We start from the raw sequence: 12,015 nt of genomic DNA, 5'->3' as shown, positions 1-12,015 counted from the left end.
GCATATCCCTGTGTGTCCTGCAACCTGCCACTCGATGAGCAATTTTCGTTATCTAAATAATTATTTGGTAAATTGCTTTGTGAATTGCAGACGTCGAAAATTCACAGACCACAAATGACAAAAACAAACGAAATTTGAAAAAAAAAAACGCGAAATAAAATGCCGATCCATGCTATTTTGGAATTAATCTCTAAAATATACGAAAACCCCACTGCACCCAACGCACTCTTGCCTATCCGTAGTTCCATATGCGAACTGCTTTATTAATATTAATTGAAAATAAATGCACCATAAGCTGCCGCATCGGTCAAAGAGCAGCCGGCAGCCCCATTGGGGAAAGGGCTGGGGACTCCAGTGGACTGTGGACTGTGGAGTGCGGAGTGAAGAGGAGGCTGTGTGTCTGTGGCCAAAAATGTTGTAAAATTGCGAATAATTAAATGGCAACCAATAAAATATGCAAATGAGTTGCACGAACGACACACAACGGGCAGTGGGCAGAGGGAAGAGTGGGGGATAAGTGGCAGTGGAATATTTGCAAAATGACATGAAGTATGGTGTGTGTAATGGTGAATGGCAGATCCCTCAAAGGGTGCCATAGAGGCGGTGCTGCAGAGGATGGAGAGAGAAGCCCAGATACAGATACAGATCTATAGATCCGGCATATCGATAAAGAGATCCCCCTTTTGGCCTCTTACATGCACGAATATAGTAAGGTATATCCGTTTACTCTCAAGAGTACTAGATATCAAGTAATATTCCTCTGTTCAAGGCTATAATCTTTTGATTATACACTTATAGTGCACCAGGGAGACATTTTACATGAAAGAGAACGTTCTAGTGACCATCTTTCACTTAGGATATTCAAGAATTTCGTAATTGAATCAAAGTTAAGATTATAATCACCAATTAATCCAATTTTAAGAGCAAATTATAATAAGAATAAGATAAAGAAATAAAAGGTCTTGCTTTTTTCCATAAACTTTCCATCAATTACTGAATATAAAATGGACTTAAAATCAAATTTATTTTTAAAAATTTCATCATTTCGACGTCTTTTTTGTTGAGTTGAATCGCTAGAATTATACATTTTTGTGCTTTTTTTTACGACCTATTCAGGCATTGGATTACGATTGTGAAGTTCAGGGCCAACAGGACATACCGCAGGCCATCCAGCTCTTGGGAGAGATGAACAGCAATGTTAAACAGGTCACAGACCTCGTGGAGGGCATGCTGCAGCGAGTGAAGCGCGGAGAGCTGACCACAGAGTACGGATTGAGTTTCCTGGAGGTGAAATATCATATGCTGTTGGACTACTTGATCAATCTGACGTACGTGGTGCTGCGCAAGTGCTCCGGCGAGACCATCGAGGGGGATCCCTCGATCGAGCGGCTCATTGAGATACGCACTGTGCTGGAGAAGATCCGACCCATCGATCACAAGTTGCGCTACCAGATCGACAAGCTGGTCAAGACGGCCACCACGGGAGTGTCGAGCAGTACAGATCCGATACTGTACAAACCGAATCCGGATGAGATGATGAGCAGTGCCGCTGGGGCAGACAACGACGACGAGGACGAGGACGATGATGCGCAGGCAGGCAGCGACAGCGATGAGGACGAGGATGAGGAGGACGAGGCAGGAGCAGGGGCAGCGAAAAAGCCACGGAAGGCCGCAACAGCAGGTAAATCGGGAGTCTATGTGCCGCCACGCATCAAACCCGTGTACTACGATGGCGATGAAAAGGATGCCGACAAGGAGAAGAAGGCCTTGGACAGGGCCAAGAAGAGGGCCATCACGTGAGTATCCAACACAAGAGTTTTCCGAGCTTCCATTCATCATTATTACTTTCTCCTCCAGCTCCTCCATGCTGCAAGACCTCAAAGAGGAGTACTTGGACGCCCCAACAGAGATATCTTCGGGCTCAAGGGCCCAACAGATCCTCTCCAATGCCCAGAAGGAGAAGCAGGAGTACGAGGAGACCTATCTGATGCGTCTGCCAGTGACCAAAGCGGAGAAGCATCGCCAGAGGAAGCTCACCACGTTGGGTAAGCACTTTGAGCACAACCCTTTCAAGAGCTAAATCCTAATCAATGTACTTTACAGGCACATTGGGCGACGAAATTCTGGGTGAAATCAGTCGGGAATCGGCGCTGCGGGGAGATGGCAGCAAAAAGCGCAAGTTGGCCAAGTCCCGGGGCAAGGGAAAGAAGAAGGGCAGTGGAAAAAAGCGAAAGTTTAATTAATCGGAAAGATTCTGAGGACACAATTATAGTTTTTAAACATTTTTAAACACTCGAGAGTTTTCTTCGATTACTTGAGATCTTCCATTAAGTTTTTGCTTTAGTTGAACTCCGTTTTTCATATAGTTTTTCATTAGAGAACCTCAGTTGATATTTTCATTGGATAATGTTACGTTTTTTATAATCAAATTTCCATTAAAGTTTTCTTATATTTTTCCACAAACCCAAAACCGTGTTTTTCTTTATTTATTTTTAATAGTTTTCTTTTTAAGATACGTAAACATAAAATATATTCCAAATAAAATATAATATAATATATACAAAAAGGCGCATTGTAAACTGCATACAAATTTAGGCCACAAAATTAAACATTTAAGTTGCAATTATTCAATTAAAAAACATTATGCAAACAAAAACTAAATTAAGAAAATTTTAAACAAAAAAAAAAACCAAAATTCCAAATTAAAAACTTTGTCTAGTAATATATTACAAAAAAAAAAACGAAAAATAAAATTTCCAAATTAAAAATTTAACACTTAAGGCACAGCAAAATTAATCTTAAAGGATAACCAAAACATATTTCGTTGTTTTTAGGAGTCAAACCAAAATACAAATTTAACAACTTTTGGGCAAAAGAAATCGTTCGGCAGAAGCTTTAGTTTTTCCGGAAAAATCACTTAAGTTGAAATAGAAATTGAAACCACAAAATTCAAAAATGCAGACAAGACAAAAATATTGTAAAAAGAAAAGAAATTCCAAAAACCAAAACCAAAAGCAAAAACTAACAAAAAACCAATACAAAAAACGAACAAACTTCAGTGACAAAAAGCAGATGCCTTAACAAGAGACCGGTTTATACAGTAAGAAAGAAAATCGAATGAAAAATCGAAAACAAAAAACGAAACAATTTTGACAACAAATTTTTATGTTGGCCTATAGAAAAAGAAAAGCAATGAACGAAAGAAAGACTATATAGAACTATGATAACGTAAGCCCCACCCAAAAACAAAAAAAAATCGAATATAAAAGACGAAAAAAAACTATAAAAACAGAGCAAATATTTGAGAAACAAAAGCCAGAAAAAAACCCGTGTGGAAAGTTCTTTTAGTTTGAAAGAGAAAAACTCCTAAAAACAACTGAATTTAGACACAAAATTTTATATATTTCTTATATATATATAATGATTAAATTTAAAATTAAGCAAAAACCAAATTTTGAATAACCAAAAACGAAAGAGATGCTACGTCCACTTGAAAAGTTTTTAAAATTATGAAAAAACGAAAGCAGTTTATGGAGAATGCGCGCAATGGATGGTTGGATGGATGGATGGATCGATCGGAGAGAAATATATTAAAATATATTATTAATTACTATCATTAAATGTAAAAACCATAAAACAAAACAAAAACACCATAAATCCTAGCACTAAGATTATATAAGAAAGCAAAGCAAAGCAAAACTTTTGGCTTTTACAACCAACTTTGACGAAGAAAAGTGAAATTTATTCGAAATTTTCTCAAGAGACAAACAACTTTGTCGTGTTTTTGGCTATAAACTTTAATGGACATATGAAGGAGGGACATATGGATGGATGGATGGATGGATGGATCGTAAGGCAGACTCAAGGACAAGCGAAGAAAGAAATTACCACATAAATGCAATAGAACTCGAAATTATTTACAGGCAGAACAAACAGCAGAACAGCAAACGGCAAACAGCAGAATGTTTTCTTAAATCTAATCCAAATAAATTAATTTAATTAATTTATTTATGTGTTGAAAGCTGAAAGACTGAATATGTTAAAACGAACTAAAAAAAACAAAAAAAAAAAACAAAACGAAGAAACAAAAAACCAAAATGTAACGAACGAAAGAAAAAACGAAGCGAATGAATAATGAAAAGAAATGTAAAACTTTTTCTCAAGCGATCGATGTGTACGAACTTAAATAATTTTAATAGCCGAATTTCTAGCACAAATTTTTACTAAAAACCAAACCGAAGAAGATGACTAAAACATGGATTTTTTCTCTATCATTTTCTATCGACAATTGCAAATCGCTTTTGATTTTCGTATTATTATTTTGTTTTGATTTTCTTTTGAATTTCCATTCAAAATGCAAATTGTTCCTCTTTTTGTGTATGTAAATGAGAAATGTGAAAATGCGGTGGAAGAAAGCATGAGAAAATATATTGCAGAAACGTGTAAAGAGAACAAAAACAAACGAGAAGAAAACGAAACAAAAGTGAAAACAACCAAACAAAAGTCGCCTTAGCCAAGCACCACAAAGCAAAAAACAAAAGCAACAAAAACGATACGATACGAAATGAAACGAAATGAAAAACTTTGTAAAACCAAACAAAATACTATACTAAAATACCAAACAAAAAAATACCACATTTATTTGTTGTAATTTAAAATAATCGAAACACACACACACGCAACAACATCAACAGCAAACAACAAAATAGTGCAAAAAGTTCAAAAAAAAATCGAAAAAAAATGTAATTTAATTTTTATAGCCAAAAGAGGAAGGAAATCCGAAGGAGGATGGGATCTGGATGAGGTTGAGGATAGGGTACATCCAGCGATGGATCGAATGGATCATTTAGTTCTTAAGAAGCAGAAAACACTCGAGGAAATTCTGAAACGCGAGCAATTGTTTGACTTAGTGATAAAAATACAGTTTAATACTCTTACTCGTACTCGTATGTTTTTTTACTCAACACACCACAAAAATTCGAGCTTAAATTATTTTCCAAAAACAAAATAAAAAATTCCATTTGGCAATTGGTTCTCCAAAAAGATTTTTTTAAAAGAAAGAACAAATGTTGTATAAAAAACACAGAATTGGATAGAGGATACAGAAAGCGGGAGCATGATAATGATATGATGATAAGTTTACGATGTATAATGTTTAAATGTGTGGAAAATGGTTGGCCCTCATATGTAAAATTGATCTACTTATATAAGTTTAATTAATCTACCAATAATTAATAAGCAAACAACAACCATTAAAACCATAAATATAATATGATAAATTCCAAAAACAAAAACAAAAAGCCCAAAACCGAAAATCTGAAACGGTTGATAAATTACAAATTAAAGCAAAAACTAAAGAAATTTTGTGGATTTTTTTTATTTAGTTGGGTGCTGTAGGGATTGCTTTTTGGAGACAGGAAAGTGGGTATAAGATGTGCGATTAGATCTGGTATAGTATTCCTCAAAAGATGTATTTATGAGCCTGATCCATAATCTATGAAAAACTTGGGAGTAATAAATTGAATCCGAGAACAAAAATCCATAAATTCCAGGCATACTCCCTTCTACATCCTCTATAGTCACAATCCTTGGGGACTCTGGTTCTTTACCTATTTCAGATTAAATTCTTATCGTTCAAGCCATCGATTGCACCTTTTGGACTTTGAAATTGATGGCGCGAACACCTATCTCTACTATATTCTATTTTTCCTCTTTCAAATACCTTCAATTTATTTATACATTTATATATTACTCGTTTATTCAATACGCAAACAATAAAACGTTACAGTTACATATTTACAAAATAAAAAATAATTATTGCACAGGAAATTTTAAACTTTCAGCCTCTCTCTGGGCAAACACTGGGGCTTTCACTGCCTTAAAATTTTCCTTGCTTCTCGGCCTTCAGCTTCTGCTTTTCCTTCAGCAGAGCATAGCACTCGGGCACCTTGTTGTAGAAGTCGCAGAGCTTCGACTCCGAATTGAAGGCCAGATACTTGCCGCAGTTGTACAGACGCGGATGTCCATTCACGCAGACAAAGTACTTCTTGCAGGTCTGCGGATGACGGTAGTAGCGGAGCTCTCCCTCGGGACTGACATCCACCTCGGGGGCAATGGCATCGACGGGCTCGGCGGCAGGGCAATTGAAGCCCAGGAAGGCTTCGGCATTGCAGCTTCCGACTAGATCGGGCCAGTCGCACTGGTACGTCTCCTCGTTGAAGGCCAATCCCTCGGGGCACTTGGTGAGGCTTGCCACACCGTGGGCGCAGTTGCGGTAGACGCCGCACTTGGTCTCGTCTCCGTTGGGGTAGAAACCAAACTGTCGGGGGCATTCGTCTGTGCCGTTGGCAGGCTGCAGTCGCGCCCTCTCCTTGCAGGTGGAGTACGGCGCGTAGGTGCACTCTCCTGTGGCTTTGGTTCTCTGGTGGAAGAGCAGGCCATCGGGACAGAGCTTCGGCGTGGGCACATCATCCAGGCATTCTGTGTAGGCATCGCACTGATCCCCGGAAGCAAACCGACCATTTGGGAAAGGGCATTCGGGGGAGGAGAGAACTGGAAGGAAATAAAAAATATATATTTTAGAACAGGAATTATACGTCTGGGAAAGTTCTATAAAAATAATTCGAGATCTCTTCATTTTCCTTAACAAATTTCCATTTTTTATTTTGTGCAAAGCAAAAGATACAAAAGATTCAATTTGCCAACGATCTTTAACTACAGACTAGAAAACTCGAGCAAACTCATATGCCACATGTTGCATGGCCTTTTTGCATGGGGTTAGTCTTCCAAAAAAACAAACACACTCTTTTAGTTCTTGGACCTGGCGTGGGCACGTGCCGCCTTGATCTGGGCACCCTTCTCCCTGATTTCACTGCTGCAGTTGGGGACATTCTCAATGTCGTCGCACTGCTTGAGCTCCTGATTGAAGGCCTGATCCTCGCCGCAGCCAATGCGGCGTGGGCGTCCCTCAATGCAGATGAAATACAGCTGGCAGTTGTCCGGGGAAGGATGGAAGGTGTAGTCGGCCTCCTGTTCGCCCAGGAGCTCGGACTTGAAGGCAGGGGCAGGGCAGCTGAAGCCCAGGAAAGCCTCTGCATCGCACTCCTCGACCTGATCGGGCCAGTCGCACTTGTAGGTGGACGGATTCCAGGCCAGACCCGCCGGACAGTCGAACACGAAGCCCTTGCCGGAAGCACAGTTCATGAACTGTCCGCAGTGGCTGGCATCGCCCATGCGGTAGTAACCGAACTGATGGGGACAATCCTCCGTGGGCTGGGCGCTCTGCAGGCGGGACTGGGCCTGACTGCACTCCACATCGATGGGATAGCTGCAGGGATAGCCAGTGGACTTCTCGTTGTAGAACAGACCGTCGGGACAGAGCTTCTCCTCGGCCACACCATTCTTGCACTCGATGTAGGCATCGCAGGATCCAGACACAGGAGCAGTGCCGTTCGCCTCCCGACATCCTCCGGCGGCGGCCGCAGCTGAAAGATAAAACAGTTTGGGGGTCAATAAGGCTCACGTTGGATGGTGGGGGGCGGGCGAGCTTACCTCTAATGATTTTTAATGATGGAGATGCTGCCTCTTCTATATATATTTTGTTTTTTTTTGTAACTATTTTATGATCGAAACATTTCGCGCAACATTTGCCCACGGGGCCAATGGCCATTAATGGACGCGACAATGGCAATGTCTTGTCTTCGTTTTTACAGCGGATCTTGAAATTATAATGAAATTGTATGCGGCACAACACACCCCGTTTGTTGAACCCGCGTGGGTTTCGTGTACTTTTGTTTTTTGTTGGGGGAATTCCAATTATATTTACATTCGAAAGAAATGGGTTTGAACAACACGCTTTGACTATTAGATTGTGGGGGATCAATGTGGGGATGGGCTTTTGTGGTATGAAATTATCCAATGTTTGTCATAGTTGTGTCAAGGTTTCTCAATATTACTCTTTGGAGTGCGGTTTATAAACATTTAAGTGCAAATATTCATACGAGAAATGCGGTTAGACAAGAAAAAGATGGGTGCGGACTGAGAAGAGAAAAACGTAGAGAGTATTTATGCGAATTTTTTAATCAACTTTTACTTGAATTTATTTCAAAATGCAAATTTATTCACCACTTGTACGAGTGTTTGTTTAATTATTCATTTTTATTTGCATTTTCATATCTTTAGACATATTTTATTTAGGCAATGACTACACTTTCGTATAAATTAGGTCATAAATAGCGACGTTCCATATAAATAAAGAAATCAATAGCCAATTTTCGTATAACTAAGGAAATAAATACTGGATTTCCGTATAAATTAGGAAATAAATACTGGATTTTAAATACTACATTTCCGATTAAATTATAAAATAAATGATGAATAATGAATAATGAAAGATGATAAATCTATTATTAAATAAATTAAATAATTAAACAAAAGGAAATGTTTGGGAACATCTAATGTTCGTGCAGAAAAAGTCAAGGTTTTGTATACCAAAAGACCCCAGGCATATGCTGTATACCAATTGCTACCAATTTTCCCACACTTTAACAAAACACCTCATGGCGTCCGCCATCTGTACTTCCCCCTTCCCTTAATCCGGCCACAAATGGACAACGTGAACGAATGTTGGACTAAATTCAATGAGATCTGTCTCTGTCTCTGCCTCTGTCTCTCCTCCGAACAGAAGAAGATGCCAGAAGCCGAAGCTGAGACGCTTAAAGGTCACATTAACCGGCTGTGGGGCACGCATCGCGGAGATGTATCTCGGACTCCAACGTCACACACGAGTGTAAACCCGTTTTCGCCTTAGCTAAAGGTTATGCAATATTGATCTTTTTTTTCTTTCGGACTTTTGCGTGTGAATCAAAATTTAACGAATAAAATGCCCATCGATTGACCTTGAAATATTGAAGAGATTTTAATGAAATGGAGATTCCAAAGAGAAGAAAAGTTTGTTGCCTCAGTCTTTCGTTTCTTTCGATTCGCTTTCCGCATTAATTACATTGCAGTTTTTGCAGAGTGTTTTTTATGATTATTTAGTTTTTGACAACTCGTGCGATTTCCTGGCATTGTTGGCAAATCTTTATCTTTTTCGGTTGGTGCTCCCGTTGGGTGCATCGCAACCATCAAAGGGGTACGCCACTCTCAAAAGCCAGTTGCCTAATGGCCCGCAATGACGTTGCTCGATCCACCGAATTACTGCTGCTGTTGTGTGTAATTGAAGCTTATGCAAAATACGACTAATACGTGGGAATCGTGAGATTTCACTGGCTACAGCGATTTTTCGTTGTGGGTGCACGACTACTGTACTCGTACTCGTAGTTTCTAATTGTGGTGGCGCCTCTAACCAGTCGGTAATTATGGGGCTGTTCTGCTTAAAAGGTTTGACATGTGAATGCATTTTGAAGGAGAACTACTACCAAATTAAAAAAAATTAAACTAATTAGATTTCTGGTGAGAATTAGAAAGAAAAACTGCCATGTACATATATAAAATAAGTGCAAATTGTTCAAAGGGAAGGGCAGTTAATTATTGGTGTACTTCTGAAAGGACGTGTTCGAAGGTTCGTTTCCTTAAACCAAAAGATTTATTGGTAGCAGTACCCACGGCTTTAAAAGTTTAATAATTCAATTATTTGTAGAAAAACCAGCGAAAAGATATCCTTTAAAGATCATCAAAACTCATAGTAAGTATTCCCAGAAACTCTTAAAAAAAAACCCCAAAATCATAGATCATCCACAAAAAAATGCTAACCAAAATTTACTTGAATTTATCTGAATTTTCATTGAAATGTATTATTTTTTATTACATTTATTTAATAAATTCTTTTAATATTTTCTTTAAATAAATTCTTTTCTTATTTTTGGATTCTTCTAGATTTAATTCCATTTAAAACTGGATTTAACAAACGAAAAAATTCTTCAAAATTATTTTAATCCAGAAAAACGGTAAGTTTTATTATTTTAAAGTCACTTTCGTTTAAAATATACCCGCATTTCGAAACTATCTAATTGATTTTTGATTTCTTGTTAAAATTAACACTTTTTTAATTGAATTTAGTTAAAGCAAAGATGAAGCAATGTGTTGAGTAATGTTAAGAGCCGCAAAACGAAACGATCGTTTCGCCTGCATATTCAATATGGCTTTTGTCACCTTTTGGCATTCAAAGGTATGCGTTTGCTACGCGTTTAAAATATTTGTACCACTTGTACATACGTTTTCTAGTATAACCCACAACCGATTTGAATATTCGTTTTGGCCATTAAAATGGAATATATTTTAGCTTTAAATGAATACTAACCCATGGAGCCAAACATGGCCAGGCACAACAAAGCACTGATAACTATTTTAGCCATATTTAATGTGTGTGTGTGTGTGTGTGTAGGATATATCCTTGTCCCTTGGTGGGGGAGCACTCGGAATAGGTAAAAAATATGGAGAGCGGACGCGTAGCGATGCTCTTTCAACGAGCTGACAATTTCGACTGTTTTGCGCTAGAAACGCAACGCAGATCTTAACTGGTGGAAAAAAAAATCCAAGCCCAGGCGGCAGCCGAAGCTCGAAGTCGGAGCGGCTGAAAGCCGGTACGTCGCCAAGACGTCGCTTGATCTTCTTCTAGCCAGCGAAAGATTGCGACAGCTTTCAGCCTCAGTCGCAGCCTCAGCGTCAGGTTGCAATAAAAACCCAAACATGTTCATAAATAACAAGTAAACACAAAAGCAAAGCCATCAGATGGCATAAATTTCAGGCGAAAATAAAAGCTTCCATTCCACTTGAGAGAATGAGTCAGTGCATCGCCATCGCCATCGCCAGCGCCATCTCCAATCTTTAGTCTCCATCCTCCTTCCAGCAGGTTCTTCGCTAGCAACTGTCTCAAGTATTAATCAAACATCAAGCCACGAATCGTTATTCAATTTATGTTAATGTCTGATCTTCTGTGATTTACATATTTCGCACTCTTGTTTTCGTTGAACACACAGATCCCCAGAGGCATCAAATGAAACCTGAAAATCCAAGCTTAAAGTCAAGGTCGGACTGCTGCGCCCAAGAGGCCGGCCGTACCAACCACCACGATTTGGGTTTGACAATGATCGCGGTTTTTAGGCTTAAGGCAGAGTTAAGGTTTTTTCAAAGAATCCAAACAAGTTTGGGACACCGATTTAAGCACTGAAGATGAATATTCAAGCGCTTAAGATGGAGATTATGGTAAGAGGAACACGAATCTTGAGGTTTAAACAGGCTAAAGAGGTAATGACGACAGCAAACGTTGTAGAAAGAGGTAGAAGATTCCAGTATGGCTTTATTAAAGGCAATCTAGACTTCTAGGGGCTCCATTTATCACTAGAAGATATTGTTAAGTGTGCAGAAAACACTTTTTCCTTCAATAAGAGCTTTGCTTGTGCACCAACCCCTTGCTCACTCGCCTCGATCTGGGTATAAGATGGGACGAGGGTCCCAATCCCGTTTACACAATAGAGACATTTCTCAAATGATTTCCAACTTCCATGAGAATGCATTCGAAGATCTCCCAGCAAAGATCAGACTTGATGGAAGAACAATCCCCCGATATTCAATAAGATATATTATGGGTATGTATCATTTTCAAATTGATTTTTGTCTTTATTTTTACAATTTTCTTTACATTGTATACTTTCTCGCATTCTCTCGTCAGTTTTTTTTTATTTGTGTCTGTGTGTTTTAGCCTTTCTTTATAATTTTCAGCTATAGTCCATGCTCAGCAGATTTTTGCACTTAACTCTTACAAAAAATATATACTATATTTACGTGTGTTGCATTCTCCATAATCGACAAATTAGGACCGCGAATCTTTCCGAGTGCAAACTATAAAGAATTAAACGTATAATAGTTGGCAGGCTAGATATCGCATTAAGAAGACTAATTAAATAGGAAAAATACAATACATACTCGTAGTTTGGACCCTGACTAAAGGCTCCCAAAAATTATAATTGAATTTTTCTATATACACAATATATTCGTAGCTTAAAGAAATGGTTG

At 38.6% G+C, this 12,015-nt stretch overlaps 2 protein-coding genes across 3 annotated transcripts in view; one reads left to right on the top strand and one right to left on the bottom strand.

Moving 5' to 3' along the window:
• LOC4817990 (neuroguidin) overlaps nt 1–2,461 on the top strand; it is a 55,703-nt gene extending 53,242 nt beyond the window's left edge. Inside the window, exons 2-4 of the mRNA XM_001357191.4 lie at nt 1,117–1,796; nt 1,858–2,045; nt 2,104–2,461. Of these exons, the coding sequence (XP_001357227.3) occupies nt 1,117–1,796; nt 1,858–2,045; nt 2,104–2,243 (1,008 nt within the window). The 3' untranslated portion in view covers nt 2,244–2,461. The remainder of the gene's footprint in view (nt 1–1,116; nt 1,797–1,857; nt 2,046–2,103) is intronic.
• Nucleotides 2,462–5,728: 3,267 nt separating this feature from the next.
• obst-E (obstructor-E) lies at nt 5,729–10,520 on the bottom strand. Of its 2 annotated transcripts, none has more exons than XM_015179807.2 (2): nt 10,301–10,520; nt 5,729–6,552 (listed from the first exon to the last, which is right to left on the bottom strand). In XM_015179807.2, exons 1-2 carry the CDS (start codon nt 10,353–10,355, stop codon nt 5,879–5,881), a joined length of 729 nt encoding a protein of 242 aa, XP_015035293.2. In that variant the 5' UTR covers nt 10,356–10,520; the 3' UTR covers nt 5,729–5,878. The 2 variants fall into 2 exon arrangements, with proteins under 2 accessions (XP_015035293.2, XP_001357226.3); XM_001357190.4 differs by lacking the exon at nt 5,729–6,552 and adding an exon at nt 6,637–7,484 and having other exon boundaries at nt 10,301–10,519.
• Between the last annotated feature and the right edge of the window lie 1,495 nt (nt 10,521–12,015).

This window comes from Drosophila pseudoobscura, chromosome 4 (genome assembly GCF_009870125.1).
Source record: "Drosophila pseudoobscura strain MV-25-SWS-2005 chromosome 4, UCI_Dpse_MV25, whole genome shotgun sequence".
Classification (NCBI taxonomy): Eukaryota; Metazoa; Arthropoda; class Insecta; order Diptera; family Drosophilidae; genus Drosophila; species Drosophila pseudoobscura.
This window is presented reverse-complemented; position numbering and strand designations above follow the sequence as displayed.